This window comes from Colletotrichum godetiae, assembly GCF_030913485.1.
Source record: "Colletotrichum godetiae strain CBS 193.32 chromosome Unknown BDP55scaffold_14, whole genome shotgun sequence".
In the NCBI taxonomy this organism is placed as follows: Eukaryota; Fungi; Ascomycota; class Sordariomycetes; order Glomerellales; family Glomerellaceae; genus Colletotrichum; species Colletotrichum godetiae.
In genome coordinates this window covers 504711-523420 of record NW_026851262.1, presented here as the reverse complement: position 1 = coordinate 523420, position 18710 = coordinate 504711, and the positions used below count along the sequence as shown (strand labels likewise).

General features: G+C 53.2%; 3 protein-coding genes across 3 annotated transcripts; 2 read left to right on the top strand and 1 right to left on the bottom strand.

Moving 5' to 3' along the window:
- Positions 1-1893: 1893 nt before the first annotated feature.
- On the bottom strand, positions 1894-5592 carry BDP55DRAFT_659327 (uncharacterized protein). The gene is made up of 2 exons (XM_060574539.1): positions 5217-5592; positions 1894-5160 (listed from the first exon to the last, which is right to left on the bottom strand). The coding sequence occupies exons 1-2, from the start codon at positions 5418-5420 to the stop codon at positions 2029-2031; spliced, it is 3336 nt and encodes a 1111-aa protein (XP_060431436.1). The 5' UTR covers positions 5421-5592; the 3' UTR covers positions 1894-2028.
- A 1183-nt stretch (positions 5593-6775) lies between these two features.
- BDP55DRAFT_549193 (TAP domain-containing protein) lies at positions 6776-8981 on the top strand (the record flags this gene model as incomplete). Its single annotated transcript, XM_060568910.1, has 3 exons — positions 6776-7276; positions 7452-8891; positions 8946-8981. The coding sequence occupies 3 exons, from the start codon at positions 6776-6778 to the stop codon at positions 8979-8981; spliced, it is 1977 nt and encodes a 658-aa protein (XP_060431435.1).
- Positions 8982-16148: 7167 nt separating this feature from the next.
- On the top strand, positions 16149-18503 carry BDP55DRAFT_548935 (pre-mRNA splicing factor CLF1; the record flags this gene model as incomplete). The annotated part of the gene is made up of 1 exon (XM_060568884.1): positions 16149-18503. The coding sequence occupies one exon, from the start codon at positions 16149-16151 to the stop codon at positions 18501-18503; it is 2355 nt and encodes a 784-aa protein (XP_060431434.1).
- Between the last annotated feature and the right edge of the window lie 207 nt (positions 18504-18710).

The following is an 18710-nucleotide window of genomic DNA, read 5'->3' as shown; positions in this document are numbered from 1 at the left end:
TATTTGGCCTCACCTCCCGATCGGGCCACGAGACATGGACTAGGTACAAAGAGATTTGAGGATACGATCTACATCTGAACACGATGAAAGGGATTTAGGGTCTCAGGTATTTTGGAAAGGATGTTTTGAGTCAATTTGCCCTTGCACGGGGTTTTTTGCTTGGTTGTTTGGACAGACTGATTTGATGGTGGACATTTTGGAGGAACAAAACGGAAGTAGATAGATACCCCCCCTCTCCCCCAAACATCCAAAAAAAAAAAAAAAAAAAAAGGTAGATAGGACAAATCTCAGCGCTTACTGTGTGAGACATGTGTGTTTGGTTCAGCTTTGATTATGACTTTGAGTGCAGTGTAGGTATGCCGTTGTCAGCAATGTGGCTGTTCGTACCGTGTCTGATGCCCGTTGGACCGATTTCCGTCCGAGTCGGGAAACGGATAGAGTCTATGGAGTACACATCAAGTGACACGACGACACTGACTTTCCCACCCGGCGGAATTAGTTGTGTGAACATGCGAGAAGAACGCATTGGAACAACCCAAGTTCAGTAAGAGGGCCCTATTTCTGAGAGTATACATTCCGTCGTGGACAGTATTCCCAGATGAACATGCGTATCACTGTCGGGAAGTTTGCTCTGGGATTATGTGCTGCCTCACCTTATGTAAGCCGACTTTTTCCTGAGTTGGTCCTGAGGTTAGAACTTGGAAGGACCCGACCAGGTTGGCCCGCTCAAGAGCTCCCGTCCCCGTGCCCCACCTTCATCACCTTTTCTCCCAAAAAAACGCGGCTGCGAATTTTTTCCCCAACCTCACCTTCACCTTACCTCAACCCCGAGGTATCGTCACCGCCGGACACCTTTGCACCCACGATCTTCGACCTACGACGCGAGCGTTACTTTTCGTCTCTTCTTAGATTGTTATACAGACAATCTATTTGCGCAAGTCTGCGAAGAAGAAAGGTAAGCTTCATTTCCACTACATTTATTTCGAAATATTCCTTCCCCCCGCCCTTCACCTAAGACGTAGCCGGGGGAAGGAAAAAGACCATGACATGATGAATCCATCAAAACCTTTATTACTCATAGGAAGAGCCGTCTGAGACGCCCCGAGCATTCCAAACAAAGAAGGGGGCTTTCGGGGGGGGAGGGGGAGAAGAAGAAGAGGAGAGGGGAAAGGGAAGGGAAGGAAGAATGGGAGGGAATCGCGGCAAACAATCTTCCAACCCGAACTTTTTCTCCATTTCAAGCGCTGCGCGACGGAACCCGATTACTCGCCGATAAAAGTACACCCTACTTATTCCAAACTCATCAGGCACACTCTCCACTGGGAGCTCTGCACCTTTTGGGGAGAAGGGTTCTAAGTACTGTCGGTGTTGTAGGAAAGGGGGAATGTGGTGCAGCGTGGAGTTGAGTTTGGTGAGGAAAGATGTCGTGATTTTTTTTTTTTCCACAATTCTTTTTCTTTCTTGACATCTCTTCTCGACTTTGAATTTTTTTTTTCCCCTCTGGGACCTTCTTCTTTGGCTCCTAGGCTTTGCCTCTCGTGAGACCTTTTATCTTAGAACTCCGGCGTTATTGGGGCTTGGGGAAGATTGCATCGTCATGTGCTGTCCTCGGGTTCTTGTCGGGGGGGTAGGGGGCCGCGGGGGGTGGGGTGGGAACGTTGTGCTTTTAAATCGGGTTTCTGACACTGCTGGTCCAATTTGCTTTCTTACTTTGATCGCTTTTCGAGTCGGTGGACGAAGTTACTGACTTTGCTATCACCAGAAAAGTACGCGAGCGTTGTTCGTTAGGGGGTTTGGGTTGCAGGGTTGAAAATATGAGCGGTGTCGAGAGGTGGGATTATGGTTTGGGGAGGATTGAGGTAGGTCAGAGCGAGGGAAATATATCATCTTCATTGAATCATTACTTCATCCGTCCCTTGTGCTTGCCTGCCTGAGGTTCCTCAGTGATGTCCCATTGCCGTCCTTGTACGTTATGACCGTACTCCGAATGCAATCAACGCAACCCTCCCGAGTGACCCAAAGGTCGAATCACTCATCGCTCTCACTATCAAACACCGGCCGCCTCCTCTGCAGTCGTCTATTGCCACCCTGCGCTCGCGGAGTAGCGTCCACATCAGACCCATCATCTCCCGTATCCACGACACCTAATATCTTCTTTCCCTTACTGCTCATTAGTACGCCATCGAGATCCGGCAGCGAATCCACAGACTCCTGCGTCCCTGGAAACTCAGTCGGCACGTAAAACGGCATCGCGGTCCCCTTGGGCCTCGCGGGCGCGGTAGATACCACAATGGGACTCGTCGCGAGCGTCGACGACGTCGGCTGGATGCTGGAGACGGGGTGATCGTCCGAGACGACAAAGTCCAGCAAGTCACCTCCGCTGTCTGAGCCGTCCGTGTCCATCGCGTCGCTGTCCCTGTCACAGGCATCGCCCAGTTCGTCGCTGTTGATGCCGCGCGCGACCCGCTTGGAAGCCTTCTTGCCTCGTCCCCTTCCTGCGGCTTTCTTTGGCGCGCGGCGGGGAGGCGATTCCTCATCCATTGTCTCGTCCATCTCGTTTAGTCCGTCGTCGACTAGGGCTGAAGCGGATGTGAATGCCGCGCGTCTCGTCGTGCCGGTTGATCGGCGTTTCTTTGGGCGTGATTCTTCGATGGGCTCGTCTTCGTCGGACGACACTGAAATTTGCCCCGGAGCCCCAAGACACGAGGCGCCTGCTCCTCCATCTTCTGTATCGCTCGCAAACGACGGCACGGGAATCTCCTCGTACCGGCTCGTGTCTTCCTCCCCGAAACGGCGCACCCATCGGGTTCTCTCATCTTGGTTCTTGGCAAACTTCTGACACAGCTTGACGTACCTCTTCGTACGCTGGCTGTGCTGAACCTTGCTGACCGGTCGAAGCCGGCGCTGAAGCAAGGGGTACGATGTCAGGTCCGGCATCTCTGTCTCTTCAATCTTGGTCCGACTGGCAGGCAACGACCGGTACACCTTGTCCAGCTCGGCCAGTTGCGCTTCTGTGAGCACGACTGAGTCGAGCGAGGGCACGTCGGCGATGAAGTCGGCCTCCGTCGGCTCTCGCTTTTGCTCTTGCTTTTTAGGGCGGCCTCTTTTGGGCGCCGCACCGGGTTCGCCGATGGCGGACGCCTTGACAAATCCCATCTCGACGCCGTCTGGCATATGGAACTTCTTGGGCGGCAGTTTCTTCCTCGCCCTTCCCTTCTTGGGCTCTGGGAGCGACGGGTTCTGCGTATTCTCGATGGGTATCTCGATGTGCTGCATGTCCACCTCTGGTCGGATATCTCTAGGTACGATGCGAGTTGAGAGGTCATGACGGAAGTTGAACTTGCTCCCTTCGCAGATTAACTTTTGCATTTCCGCATAGTTGTCTTTCGACCTGGCGAAAGCATCCTCTTCCTTGCCTCTCATGAGCAGGAGCACAATGTTTCCGGCCCTCTTTCGACCTGTTCTACCCATTCGCTGCAACATTCGAATAGGTGAGGACGAGGCGTCATAGCAAACGATCAAATCGACCTGGCCAATGTCCAATCCCTCTTCTCCGATGGACGTTGCGACCAGAACGTTGTAGTCGCCATCCTTGAACTTTTGTATCGTCGCAATTTGCTCGGACTGCTTCATTCCTGCGGATCGCTTCGAGTCTGCTTGTCCAACGAAGACAGTGGCCTTGATCAGCGGTTTGTGGACATTCAGTACCTTGACAATATCTTCGGCACTGTCTCTGTACTCGCTGAACACTATGATTCGAGTAGAGTTTGCACCGGCATCCATGAAATGGTTCAGAACGGTGTCCTGGAGAGCGGCGAGCTTTGGATGACCGACGAAGCCGTCCAGGCGAAGCCACTTTTCCACCCTGGTCATCATCTCCTGGAAGCTTGAGTCGTTAACAATTTGCTTCTTGTACTTGGAGCCCTTCTCTCCCTTGCCCTCAATCTCGCTTCGAAATTCTTTGAGATTCTCGTAAAAGGGCCTGATGCCATGGAAATTGAGTAGTTTGATCGCGTGGGCCAAGCTTTGCAGTATGCTAAAGATAGCCCTCATCATGAATTGGACCCCAGGGTTGGCTCTTCTTCCGACGTTGGCGAACCAATCTTGTTGCTGCTTCACCAGGCCATATGTCGTAATCGCCATTGGATCTCTTCCATAGTAGATATTTTGCTGGGTGAGCTTGTCCATCAAAGGTTTTAAAGCCTTTGTGAACAGCTCTTTGATTTCGCACATCTCATCCGAAGGGTCGAGTACTACTTGCTCGACATTCCTTGAATGGACATATTGCCGAATATCGATCGAATCCTCTGTGCGAATTTCGATGTGGGATATTCCGAGATTGTCGATAATCTCTTGCACAGTCTCGACCTTCGACCCTGGTGTTGCTGTCAAGGCTAGTAGGCGGAAATAGGGGTTGTATTGGCGTATCCTCTTCACCACTTTTGCGTACGCGTACTCGCCCGTTGCTCGATGGGCTTCATCAATCACCAGAAGTACAATGGATTTTGGATCAGCATAACCATGTGAGATGTCGTTTTGAAGAGTTTGCGGCGTCATGAAGAACACCCGTTTTGACGCCCATTCGTCTACTCTGAGAGTGGGCGCTGTGTCGCCAGTGAGAAGAGTGGTTTCTGACCGGGGTATGCCCACAATGTTGAAGCAAGCGTCAACTTGTTGAGCTACAAGGGGTTTGGTAGGCGCAACGAACACGATTTTCGCGTCTTTTGTCCAGCGGTAGTAATTGAGCATCACGGTCGCAGCAATGAATGTTTTGCCGAGACCTGTAGGTAGCGCGACGAGTGTGTTATTGAACAGACCGTTTTTGACGATGCTGAACTGGTAATCTCTCGTGGCTCCCAGGTTGGTGGGATATATCCATGTCTTCATGGCTTCGCGATCTATGGCGTGTTGAGAAAGCGCCTCCACTGGCTTGTCTCCTCGGTAGACACGACCAAATCCTGGCTGTTGCGGCTGAGTAGAGGCGTTATCTGACACTCTGCCACCTAGTAACGTAGTCTGGCGAAAGTTTGACGACGATCCAGTTCGTGTTAGTCCGTTTCTGACGGTTGGTGCAACAGGCTCCGGTGAAGAGGAGAATGCGTCTGAAGGCAAATCATCCAGCTCGGTCCCTACAGACTGAACCACTGTCTTTGCCGTGTTCTAATGCTCTTTAGCACATGCTCATTTTGTTACATTCAACATGCAAATGGGCTTACTCTTGGTCCTACATTAAGACCATGTGGTTGGACTTGACGTCCAGCGTTGGCCCGACTATAAGATGGTGCCAGAGCCTGCGCGACAGAAGTCGTTCTGCCATTTAGGAAATTGATGCTCGAGCTCGTAGGTAAGGCTTGGCTTTGGCTGAGTGCCTCGACCAAATCCTCGTCTGCGAGATCGTCATCGTATTCGTCGGAATCCATTTCGCTGAGAGTGATTGGTTTCACTCGGAGGATTAGTCGCTGATTCACCTTCGGAATGCGATCATAGTGTGGCCTGTTTGTGAAAACGGCGGTCTCACGATACTTAGGACTTGAGCAAGGATTTCCGTGAAGTAGTCGAGGCAGTGATTCAAGGCGCGGTGGCGACCTCTTTACGCCCAGTACATCACTTTCCACGACAGACGCGTCGTCGCGCGAAAGCGTATCTGAGTCACATGACCGTTTCGCTTATGTAATTTAAAATAGAGTTGAGAGCTCAAGCTCAAGCTCAAGCCCTCAGGGTCTCAGGCGGGGTTTTTAGGACAAAGTACTTACTAAGGTGCCCGCCCTACCCTGAGACCAAACCACAATGCTTTGTATTCCCGACAAGGTGAATCTCCAACAAAGCGATACTTGGGCGTCAGGCGTTATATTCCTGTAATCCTTCATCTCTATGTTTGTCGTAGAGCCATGAAAAGTCTCTCCCTCACTCATTCGCGATACTGCTGGGCCAACCATTGGTGGTAGGTAGTTGACACGTGGGTGATCAAACAAGGGAAACCAGGTAGGTACGGATACATTCGTCTGCTTTCCAATTTTCAGTGTATCTTTTCAATATATTGATGACTGTTCCTGTGCAAAGCCAAGCCGTGACATGAGGCAGACTGAATAGGCAGCCATAGGAAAGAAATCAACATTCAATGACTGCCTTCCATTGACATCCTGCGTGCCTGCCTTCCAATGATTATGTAAGGATACCGAGCAAATGAAGTGAGGCGCGTGGCTGGCGAAGAGGGAAGCCGGCTAGTCCTATTTGAGAGAGGTCGCATGCGCTCGGAACGTTCCTGCCTGTGTGCCTGCTGGAGGAGGTCTGTAGTGGGGCTGACCCAAACGTCACTGCTTTTCGCGACGAATTTCTTCACTGCTTTCTCCTTCACCTCATCACTCACACATTACCTGCGACAACACCCCTAAAACTGCGCATTCTTTGCAGAGATCCGAATCGACGGCTCTTCTACATTCTTCTTTGTCGAGAGCTCAAAGCGATCCCGATTTTATATATTCTGTTTGCAGCGGTCGACGAGTCTGCGCCTTGGCCCATCCGGCCTTTGTCCTCTGAAGCTGTCCGCGACACCGCGAACAACGGTCTTTTACTTTACACCAATCCGCTGAAACCCTTGAGGATCCGACAGTTCTTATTTGACTTCTTCGGAAACACGTTGTCATCTCGCACCCGCTCAACGCGCATCCGTCTGCGGAACAGCAAGCGAAAACTACCTACGAATACTCTATACCCACGAACGTTTTCTACCGACAATCACCTCTAGCCACGCCTTATCTGTTGCACCACTACAGACATGGCGCCTCCAAGAGCTCCTCGCGGTACTCCATCACAGCCAGCGCGCGAGGGCCGCAACTCCACATTGGGTGCCAAAACCTCGCGCGGCGGTGGAATCCAGAAGCGCAAAGGTGGCAGAACCCAAACCGACAGAGATGGAGATCTCGATATGGGGAGCGGCGCCGGAGGAAGCGGCACACGCCGTCCAAACAACAGAGGAGCGTCAGACGATTCCAACAATTCGAGACCTCAGCGACCGGCGAGATCCAACGGTCCCCCCACCAAGCCAGGCTCGAAAGTGCACCAGGCGATTGCTCGACACTTGGATACTGGCGATGGAAATGACCTGGTCTCGAGAAGGAAAGGACAGGGACCTGGTCTCGTCTGGCTGAGTGTCAAGGGTTTGAAGGAGAGCAAAGCAGCGAGCAACAACGACGGTGGACTGCGGGATCTGATCATGTTTCTGGAGCGGAAAGCCACGACTCTGTCCGGTCGCAATAAAACGGTGCACATCAAGAAGGTATGTTGCGTTGCTGTGAGGCTTGGGGGAACTACATAGGGACGCCGAATGATTCAGCCTCGTTGAAACGCCAGTTACTCCGCGAAACGAGAAACAAATAGCTCATACCGGCTGCTTATGCCCCCTCCTAGTTGGGGTGAAGTCTAAAACTACGAAAATCGCTAACATTCAATAGTCAAGTCTGAAGGGGGATTTGGTCAGTGTTGCAGCAAGCAAGGAAGATGCGGAAGAAATCTTGAAGGTCAACACTTTCACTTTTGCCGGTACTCAGCTGGAGATCACCGATAGTGACGGATCCATGGCCAAGGCAAATGAGGCATCTGCTGCCGCACAAGAGACAAAACAAAAACTTCAAGGCATCATGTCACTCCGTTATGATATGGAGAACAAGCTTCTACGTCTTGACGCTCTGAACCAAGATGAAGGCTTGATCCAGATGGGAATGTTGGAATCCAAGGATAGAGCGGAGAAGCTTTTCAAGGTCATGATGAGAATCTGCGACGAACTGTTCAAAACACCACAGGCAAAGATTGATGCAATCCACAGCATCAGTCTAGCCAACAACAACATTGACACAGTCGCACAAGTCGAAGAGATGGCGGATACCTTCCCTGATCTCAAAAATCTTGATCTTAGCGGGAACCAGATCGACAACATCGCGGGCCTGGCAAGATGGAGATCGAAGCTCAAGAAGCTCGAGACTCTGTATCTGACAGGAAACCCCATCCCGATCGCGGATCCCAAAGTCGTCCTCGAGCTCATCCACTTCTTCCCTAAGTTGCAAGTTCTGAATGGTGAGCAATTGACACCGGAACGAATTGCGGAACTCAAGGCAGCTGGCCGTCCCAAACCGATCCCTCAACGCGGGCCCGATTTCAGGGACGCCAACGGCATTGGTGAAGCATTCCTGTTGGAATTCTTCCTTGGCTTCGATACCGACCGCACTGCTCTCCTCGCCAAGTACTACGACGACAACAGCCAGTTCTCTCTCGCCGTTGACACACGTGCTATTAGAGACGAGAGCCAACCGCAGCCGATGCCCTGGTCATCATACATCAAGCAATCTCGGAATCTGATGAAGATTACGACCCCGGCCGCTCGAGCTGCCAGGCTGATCACGGGCAGAGAGGCAATCTGGAACCTGTGGAACGACCTCCCGAAGACACAGCACCCGGACATCAAGGCGGATATCAGCAAGTACATTATGGACTGCCATCTCCTGCCTGGCCTTGCCGACCCTTCTGGTCAAACCCAAAGCGGCGTAGACGGCATGATCATCTCAGTACATGGTCAATTCGAAGAGTGCGACAAAGCTGGCAAGACGGGACTGAGAAGCTTCTCCCGCACATTCGTTCTGGGACCCGGACGCCCCAATACCAATCCAATCCGCGTCGTCAGCGACATGTTCTCCCTCAGAGCCTTCAACACCCTCCCGAACGTCTTTGTCGCCGAAGCCCAAGCACCGGCCCCATCTGCTCAGGAACAAGAACAACGACAAGCCATGATCGTCGAGCTATCGAAGCAAACGACCATGACACCCGCCTACTCAGAAATGTGCCTGTCCGATGTCGCGTGGGACTTTACCAGAGCCTTGGCAGTCTTCCACGAGAAAAAGGTAAGAAACCCCGAAACCTGGAACATTCGAAAACCAATACTAAGCCTCGCGTAGTCTCAATTACCACCAGATGCCTTTGCCAGTGTTTAGAAACTGCTGTGCTCGTCTCCTTCGTTCTGGGGGCAATGAGGGGCCCGGAGGACAAGGATGAATTAGGAAAGATCACGATGGGGCCGTTCAAGTACGACATCGGCCGTCTGGCCCACACGGGCGATATATTGAAAGAGAAAAAAAAGCGCAAAGGGGAAGAGAATCAGAAGAGAAAAAAAAAACCACACTCTTGACGTGGTGAACGGTATTGGGAAGGGGCCCTGGACAATGGTCCATGGCTCGGAGGAAAGGAGGAATAGTCATTTACCCCAGGCGTGAAGTGGAACTATTGTGTAGATGGGAAATCCAGAGATCAGCTTGGCGATGGATTTGAGGAGGTTCCCGAACGGCATTCGTACGAATACCTACATACACTTGGCCGCAAGAAAAAGCGAAGCGCATCATAGAGGCAGCGACGTGTTGTTTTGGTGCTTGAGGAGAATATTGCTATTACAGTCACGTAGTGTAGTGGAACGGGAGAATACCATTGAGATTGCTCGCCTACCTAAAATGTTCATGAAATCGCCCATTTACAGTGACCATGTTAACACCCTCGATTTGAGAGTGTGACTCGATTGAAAACTTGAATTCACTTAATCAGCCAAGGGTGCATTAAAGAGTAAAGACGTCTATCAGGCAGACAGCCAAAACAGACGTCAGTGATGGATCCTACGTTGTGGTGACATTTCGCAGAACAACTGTTTCGCCATGGGCCATGGACCAGAAAAAAAAAAGGCATATTTAATTATAAGGCTGAATGATAGTGACAAAAACCTTGCGTAAACCAATAGGAGCAACGGGGTATGAGTCGAAAAAGAGCCGAGTGTGGAATCCCGCAGGCGCGCGCTGGCTAATGACGGTCACGAGATGACGAAGGGTGATGAGGTGACGAGGAAAGAGAGAGACATGATCTTCTTTTTTGAGTTTAATGAAGAGCGGCAAGGAAAGGCCAAGGTCAAGGGCAATCCGTGGATACCTTTTTGTGGTTAGTAGCGTTCGACGGTGAGTGACATTCTTGTCACGTTGTTCCTGCTGGACGAATCGGATCCGAAGAGTGAGTGTACGGAGTGTTCAGAGTGAGACTTTCGAGAGAGAGAGTGTGTGTCCGGAGTAGCACCGTTGTAATCATAGTGGCTTGGTGAATCGGTTCGTCGATGTGATTCAAAGTCCATATCTCGGGCGCTTACGCAGTGCCGATGGGAGGTTTTTCGGTCGGCGCGAAGATCACATGCCCCCAGGTTGTCGTCTTTTGGCTCACCGACACAAAAGTGAGTGGATGGACAGAGTGCTGGGCGCGCGCGCGAATCACAATTTGGACTTCGTGTCTTGACAGCTGGGGTGTGTGGCGATGCAGAGGAGGGCGATTGACTGACTTGATTGATTGGGGGGGGGGTTCATGCTGGGAAGAGGCCCCTTCTGAATGATGATGTGCATTCGCCCGTTCCGCTGCAGAGTTGACGTTTGATGACTAAGGCAATAGCGAGGTACGGAGTACCTCTGGAAGAGGAGGAAAAAAGGAGAGTCTCCGATTCGATGTCATGCAGCGTGCCGGGTGATCCCTTTCCACACCACATCTTTTTAGAAAGGGTGGTCCTGTCTTTGGTGTTTGTGTGTCTGCCTGTGTGCTTCGTGATTACCATGGTAAAAAGGTGCAGCGCTTGAGAGAGGCTCATTTGGATAGATTAGCTCAACGTGGATGCGATTCGTGATGGGAACTATTTTTGCGCAGCCGCCTGGGACGGGAAATCATCACACTCTTTTGGCGCTTTGCGATTATGAGTTCCTTGGATGTGGAAAGACCATCAACGATGCGATAGCGCCGGCCGAGACGTCGACCGTTGGGAGGAGAAAAAGCTGTCTTGTACTCCGTAGCTTTTATTTATTTATTTTATCGTCGGCATCTTCGGTTGCATGTCACTGGTATGCTTAGTCAGGCGCACAGCCAATGTCTTGCATTTTTCGCACAGCATCGCCCGGATCTCCACGCCGAGCCAAGGAAGAAAGGCCAAAGCCAGATTCAAGGTTTTTTTTAGACTATATGCCGAGCGGGAGAAAAGCGTTGAACGGGGTAGGCCATAGGAAGGGAGCATGCACACGACAAGACTTGAGATGATTTATGCGGTAAGGTAGGTAAATACGAGAACCGAAGTTTCTGTGCGGGGGTTTGGGCATGATGATTGGGAGGGGCAAGAAAGACGAGATGAGAGGGCGGGAGGGTCGTTCATCGGATTGAATGTTCAGCAAAACTTCAGACCGGTTCATCGTTGCCGGAAGGAAGGGCTGGCTTGTCTTGTCTTGTCTTCTTTGCTTTGCAAGTGCTCGGATGTTTGGTGACAACTGTTGGCACTGACAAGTACGAGTTTGGGTGTCCCCGGGAACAAGCGCCCGCGAGTACGGACGATTCGGAGCAACCTACTGCGGTAGATGGGGAATGACAAGTACACAGGCACGTTCCTTGAGTGAATGAGGGATGGATGGGCCGGCAGAGACGTTGGAGGTTGATGAGATTTTCTTACAGAGAGGAGGGGAATCGTAGATTCGAGATTGATGAGTTTAACAACGCCCCCCTAGGGCCCTTGCTCAGCCATTCTCTACGATACGCACCCACGCGTCCTCGTCAGAACCAGGAGGTGCTTGGGTGGGGATGGAAGGGAAAAGCGAATTGTTATTTCAATTCTTTTGGAGCTGATGCGGCGAAGGCCTGCCTTACTCGGTAGTCGGGCGCGCGTCCGGTAGCCCCTCATTGAGCATTCTTACTCCTCTCGCCTGGGCTCCTTGAGGCGTTCCACAGAGATCAGACATCGTCTTGTGTCGCGCATAGTGGAATGGGCGAGGATCGCGGTCGGGTATGGGAAGGAGATGGGGCCGGCGAAAATAGGGGAGGGGACAGGAGTCACGGAGAGGGGATTTCAATGACAGAAACGAAGACCTTTGATGTTGGAAAGATTGAGCTTACCTCTTGTTGGCGCATGTCTACACAAAGTAAGAAGATCTTGGTTGATGTCATTGCCCAAGTTGTGTGGACTTTCCTTCTCTATGCGACTCCCGCTTTGATCACGATGAAGTCTATGAGAGAGTGAAAAGTGGATGACACCAGATGGGCCATTCGAGTCTGCTGCGTGGCATTGGAGCCCAACCCAACTCGGGTCGAGACCTTTGCTTCCTCCTCCCGATGATGCCGTCCCGGCGCGACGGTGGACCGCGGGCCTGGTGTATCCGTACATGGGGTGGTGAGAGTGGTGCTTCGAAGCGAATGAGAAGGATTCGAGCAAATCCGGCCAGTGTGCCGTTCTCGTCTTTCCAGTTTCTCTCAAATGCCTCTCGTCTTTCCATACAGAAACAGATATAGATTACAATAAACGGCTTACCATGTGTACTAGAATGTGACCGATGCAGGCGGATGGGGTTCATTGGATATGCGGACATGCACAAGGGGGATATATCGAGAGATGTTCTCAAAAAGGACACACTCACTCTACCTGAGAGCAGGCCCCCCCCCCCCCCCCCCCATGCCCACTATGACCCCCTGGAAGGCACAATTACAGGCGTCAAGCCTCACCTCAGCACTGCAGTCTGCAGCTGATTAGCTGAGAAGGCACACCGCAAGCAGGTGCTCATGGTGCTGTGTGAGTGAGCGACAGGAGTGAATGAGTGAGTGGTGGACATTCCATTCGCTAGAACGGAAATAGTCGACCTTTTGGTCTCCCAATAGATGAGCTGCGGTTGTATCGTCAGCTGGTGGGCACTTGACGGTTTTTGGTCATGGTGGCTCAGGGGCAACGTCGGTTGCTGCAGGGGCTAACTTGCCTAGCGCGTTTCAGCCAGAATGCCATTGGACAGGCAGTACGTACTTTGCATCCGTCATCACAGCCGTTTCTCTGTACGTACCTTACCTAAGCTAGGTACGTATCAGTAAGTACTTCACAGTACGTACTCCGTACTCACCTCACCTTCCTTCTGTCTCTCTCTTTTGCAGACAACCTGGTAGTCTCTGAATACCTCAACTGCTCACCAATCTCAACTCCATCTCGGGGCATGACAGAGTCAAGAGATGCCAAGCCAGCCAGGACGGGGCATGGAAACGCCCACGTTTGTCCAGTCCAGCAACGGGAAAGGCTCGAAGCATGCCATCCAGGCCTTACCCTGACGGGCATTCACCTGCCGCGGCTTGCTGGCCTCCCCCCGGCCATCGGTAGCAGTGGGAACGGGAACTGAGGATTCCCTCTCCCACTCTCCTTGAAGGCGGCTTGGCGACCATGCCCGTTTGCTCCCATTATCGCCCTCTTTTCGGTCTTGCACTGCATTTTCGGCTCCCCCAATCTCGGTGGAGTGTCCCACGAGGTGCAAAACGGCAAGACGCAACATCAACGCGGCTCTCAGTAGACTCTTTTTCAAGTTTCTCTTTCGTCCTGGATGCTGGACCTGCTCGGATGCGGTGCGTGGTGCCACGCTAGACCTGAATCTGGACAAACCCGGGTAGTCACCACGTCAATCTCCCCTCGTCCACGGGCCCCAAAAGATCCAACGAGCGGACGACATGCCGTTTTTTGATTGCTCCCAATTTGCGCTGCCGGTGCTCTCCCGTGAGTCCCGTTGGCTTTCGAGTTTCCCCAGCTTTCCCGGCCCATTCATTCACCGGAATCCTCATTCGATTTGAGGAGCGTGGTGCAGACAGAGATTGCCGTATGACGCCAGGCAGTCAGTTTTGTCCAAACTCTCGAACTCTCTGCCCACTGACAGTCTGCCACGGGCCTCTCTTTTATCAACTCATTCTTTCTTTTCTGCTGCTGGCCTCTTTCCTGGTGGCCCTCCCGGGCCTCCCCCCGTTTGTTGGAAATTCAAAGGCCCCATTCTCGCCATGCCGTTGCAGGGCCGCAGGCGTCTCGATATTATTATTGAAGGCCGAGAGCCGGGAGCAGGCGTCCACTTGGCGGCCCCTTGACCCATTTGGTGGTTCTCGGATCTGGCACTGCCTGTCGTCAATCGACTGGTCTATTGGAAGGAAAAGATGATCGTGATTGGATTCATCTAGCATCGTTGGGGCCCTCGACACCTCGAGGCATGGTCCGATGCCTCGTCTAGACAAGTAACGGGAGGACAGGCACATGGCATGGGAGATATCAATCTGAAGGAGCCAAGCCAACCAACGAAGCAATGAACGGACCGCTGTCAGTCAGCCGTCGTCTGGTGTGATCTGTCCGTCACTGCCAGTGACCGTCCGTCCTCCCACCCAATCCTTGGACGCAAAGTCAAAGTCTGTCGAACCCCGGACGGACCACGGACCACAGACCACGAGCCACGAGTGACGAGCAGCTTCGAACATCCGGCACGAGGCCGAGGAAAAAGAAAACGAAGAGAGACAGATGATTGACTACGGATGACCAACTGGCAGTTGCAACGGCTGACTTTTCTCTCCTTGCTTTACACTCACCGACGCGCGCGCGGCGTGCCTCTTTACTTGCTTTTACACATGCGCGACACAGGCTCGCATCAGCACACTCAGCAATGAGCATTGTCAAGCCCCAGTACTAGATACGGTTCAGGACTAGAGCGAGACTAGGCTGGGAGGAGGTCCGCCCGTTGTCAACGTAGTGATTGACTGATTTGACTGCTGGCCGTTCAACCATTTGGCTACGGCTACCGGTCGATGTGTCTTGGAAAAGAGGACGAGACTTCTGACTGAGAGTACTGTAGTAGAGTACCACCCGACTGGCGTCAAAGCCCCCCTTCCCATCCAGGACCACCCTCCACCTGTGTCCAGGAACGATGAAATTGGGCTTGCTGATAGGCTCATCACCCCGGCACCCCCTTTTCCCAATCTCGTGCTGGACCGTAAAAAAGGGCACTAGGATCCAGCCTCAAGGGTAGCTGCGTCGTCGGCCTGTACCTGGGCGGCACCGCAATGTCTCACCACCTGTCCAAGTATTCTTGGCTCGTCCTCTACTTTGGCGCTGGTGCCCGTGGATGTCCAGGAACCCCCTGATCTGTCCCCCATTCGATGGTTCCAACACCATCTGATTCGTCCGTCGTCAGTCCAAGCCACCCCGGGCCAGGGACCAGGACGTTCCTGGCGACCCCCGGTCACGATTCCCCGAATCCCTGCCTCGTGTTTCCTTCGCCTGCAACTTGGGCTGTACCTGGTCGACTCCTGCTGCGGGCTGCGGGTGCGCTCGACTACTGCGAGAGAGAGAGGGCCGCAACAGTCGGACGAGGGTGAGCGAGGGTACCACTCTTTTCCATTCGCCTCTCTTCCTCTCTGGTTCTGCTGGTCTCTCCCTTGGTCTCCGTTTTCCTCTCCTCCTTCTCTCCTTCTGGTGCCGTGTGTGCATTTTTCGCTCTTTCGAGGTGGAATTGCTAGTCATCGTCTGGAACGTTGAATCTCGCGAGATCGAAAGAAAAGAAACAACACAGAGTCGCTCATTGCAATATCCTCTTCGATTCCTAGACGTGGCAATTTGCCCATCTTCTCCCTCTTCCACCGAACATTCCGACCCGACCGACACGAACTGCAGTAATAGCCCGGCAGCGATACGACATATCCACGACACACTCACACACAAACGAATCCGACCAACGACTGCGAGGCACCCGCTTGGCCACACCCAAAACCTGCGACACCAAGTCCTTCAGGACTCGGGAGAACTAACAGCTTCTTGTTTCCTTCTACCCAACCGTCTGGCCTTTTGTCCTGGCCTTCTTGTTTGTCTGGAACTAGACGTCTGTCGAGAAACACCAGAAACTTTGTTCTGCAGATCAAACTCCGAGACAAGGGAACCACTTCCCGTCCACTTCGACCTCGACGGCTCAGTCTCTCCCTCCCTTAGGACCTCCGCTCGATCTCTATCTTCGCCTTCCCGTCGTGCGAGCTAAGTACCAGCCGACCGAACTCACTTCGACATTTCGACCGTTTGGAAGCCTCGAGGGCGCTGGCTATTGCGTTTGGATCATTGGACCGTTGCTGTGTACGCCATTTGCCAGCAGCCATCTCACCGTCTGCGTCGGACCATCATTTTCATTGTGAGAAATCGCATCAACACTCGGCGATTCTGCAGGCATTTTAACGATATGCTGTAGACTACACGCATTTTACCCACTCAACCCCGAAACCAATTTACCTCGACGACTACACCCAACCTTCTTAAATACACATCATAGGACACGATCACGATGAAGCTCCCCGAGCCCAAAGTCGCTTTGGACAACATCTGCTCGGTCATTTACAATAACGTTCTCTACACATATTCCTCCGGTGCTTTCCAGTCGCTGTCGCTCGAAGAAGGGGCCCAATGGAAGACCTTGGCGCAAGGCGAGGCAGTGACGGGTGCCGTCTGCGTGGGCTCCAACCCCACGGATGCTAGCAAGGCCGGCTTGTACATTGTAGGAGGCAAGGGCACGTCAACAGATTACCACGGACTTCAAAAGTTCACCTATGCGACAGGAAAGTGGGAGTCCATCGCACCACAGGACCACGTCACGCAGGACCGCCTTCTCCATGGAGCAACATATCTCCCCGGAACGGACCAGATCATCATGTACGGCGGGAGTCAGGATGGCTACTCGGGTCCTTCGACGCAGACTTTTGTTGTCGGAGCGTCCGCGCCTTACAGCACCCGAGCCTACGAATCATCAGCACCACCTGTCGTAAACCCCATCGTCTTGACATGGTCTGACACCCAAGCCGTTGTCGTTGGAGGCAGCACGACAAATAGCAAAGTTATGCTCTTCAACCCGGACACGAAATGGATTGATTCGGGTGCGACTCTCGGGGAACCCTTACTGAAGGACACGACTGCGATCCGCGCAATTATCATGAATGGAGACGACGGAAGCAAGAGCTTGTACACCTTTGACCTTTCCGTCACGCCCAACGTGGTCAAGCGCATGGTTCTTATCGATGCGGCCGGCGCACCTGTGACCAACTCCCAAGCGGTTTCGAAGGCAAAGGCGCGCAGCGTGACGGGCGAGATTGAAAAGCGCGCATCTCTGACCCTGAGCGACTGGCCCGCTTACAACAGCACCCTGGCGCCCACGGGCACACGATCCAACTACGCTCTTGCTCAGGGTTCCGATGGGACCGTCGTTTTCTCGGGAGGATCAGGTGCTGTCGACGATGTTCTCTGCATCTTCAACGCGCGTCAGAACAGCTGGGAAGATGCCGCTCAAAAGTTGAACGAGCAGGAGGTTCTCGCCACAAGCGAATCGACAAGCAGCACCACTGCGAGCTCAACCGCAACGAGCTCCAGCTCCAAGTCTAGCACTTCGGCCAGCTCCATGTCTACTCTTCCTGCCTCGGCGTCAGCCTCTGCATCCGCATCCGCATCCGCAACTCTCTCCGCCTCTGCGTCTTCTTCTGCTAGCTCCGAGACGGCTGCTGCTGCTGGAGCTCCCGCCGCAGTCAGTGCCAACGCCATCCTCGGCATCGTTCTTGGCACCATTACCGGTATCATGATTCTCCTTGGCCTGATCCTCTTCTGCATCCGTAAGCGTCGTGGCAAGAACCAGCAAAACGTGGAGGGCGGCCAGGACCCGAGAGGCATGAGCCCCAGGGGATTCCCCGATGAGAAGGCTGGACTTGGATACGGCAACGACGAATTCAACTCCGGTCCTCACTTCCGTGGTCATCAGCAACAGGACTCAGCTGGATCATTCTCCTCCATGGCGATCTTGATGGGCAAGGTCAACGGCGGCAACGTACCCAAGTCTGCCGGTGTTGCTCGCAGCGGAAGCAAGCGCGACACCTCCAACAGCTTCTTCAAGAGCACCATTAGCAAGCCCCTTCCCCAAATGAATGAGGCACCGGCCCTCGCACCCCCTTCCCGCGATGAGAAGGGTGTCTCGTTCGCCGCCGACGTGGTTGAGCCTCGCCCTACCCCTCGAGGAGCTCCCGTCGGTCGCGCTGGAGAGACGCGCAGAAGCTCTGGCTGGAACCGTTACTGGTCAGGCGGCAGCGCGCTCAACATCCTCGGATTTGGCAACTCGAAGCGGACAACCGTTGACTCGGAGACCTCTCACTACTCGAACACTACCAAGAACCGCATCACGCAAGACTCTGCCACAGTCCCTCCTCTGCACCTCATCACCCAGGACCTATCCACTGTTCCGCCTATTCAGCACGATGGCCGGCCAGAACTGAGCCGTGTCGTCTCTGGCAGCCCTACAGTGTCAAACTACTCGAACCAGATTCCCTTCCGCGATGGAGTCTCTGGCAAGATCGAATCTCATCAAAGACCCACGTCGAACGCATCTTCCGGATACTCGAGCGGTATTCCCGAGAGTATTCGGGATACATGGGATCCTACCGGCCCTTCAAGGCCCTGGGGTGCGGACCGCGCTCCAAGCAGTGTTTACGCCGAGAGCCTCTACCCTACGTCGCTGGCTCCAAGCCTCCCGCAACGGCAAACGCAGACCAGTGCTCCCAACGGTGTTAGTCAACAGCCTCCCCTAGCCCTGGCAGCAACCTCTTCAGACATGAGCTGGTTGAACCTTGGCGAGATCAACAAGCAAAACCAAAACCGTCGCTAGGTTCAGTCGACAAATGCCTTGAAGCCATGGCGGTGATGAGACACTAATGGCCATTGCGCGACACCTGCGAGCTCCGCTCACATCCATGGCGCTTCACGACACCTAAAATCATGATCCGTCCTTTTTTATACCCAGGTCTTTTCCGGAGCATCGTTTTCGGCGGGGGCCTCTGCATTCCAGCATAGACGGCTTAGAGCACTCAAAAGT

What these genes read in the sequence shown, in the direction of transcription:
- BDP55DRAFT_659327 (XM_060574539.1), bottom strand. Translation starts at nt 5,420, where the DNA reads ATGGATTCCGACGAATACGATGACGATCTCGCAGACGAGGATTTGGTC. An exon ending in GTCTTAATGTAGGACCAAGA is followed by an intron (nt 5,161 to 5,216) that starts GTAAGCCCATTT and finishes AAAGAGCATTAG; the next exon opens with AACACGGCAAAGACAGTGGT.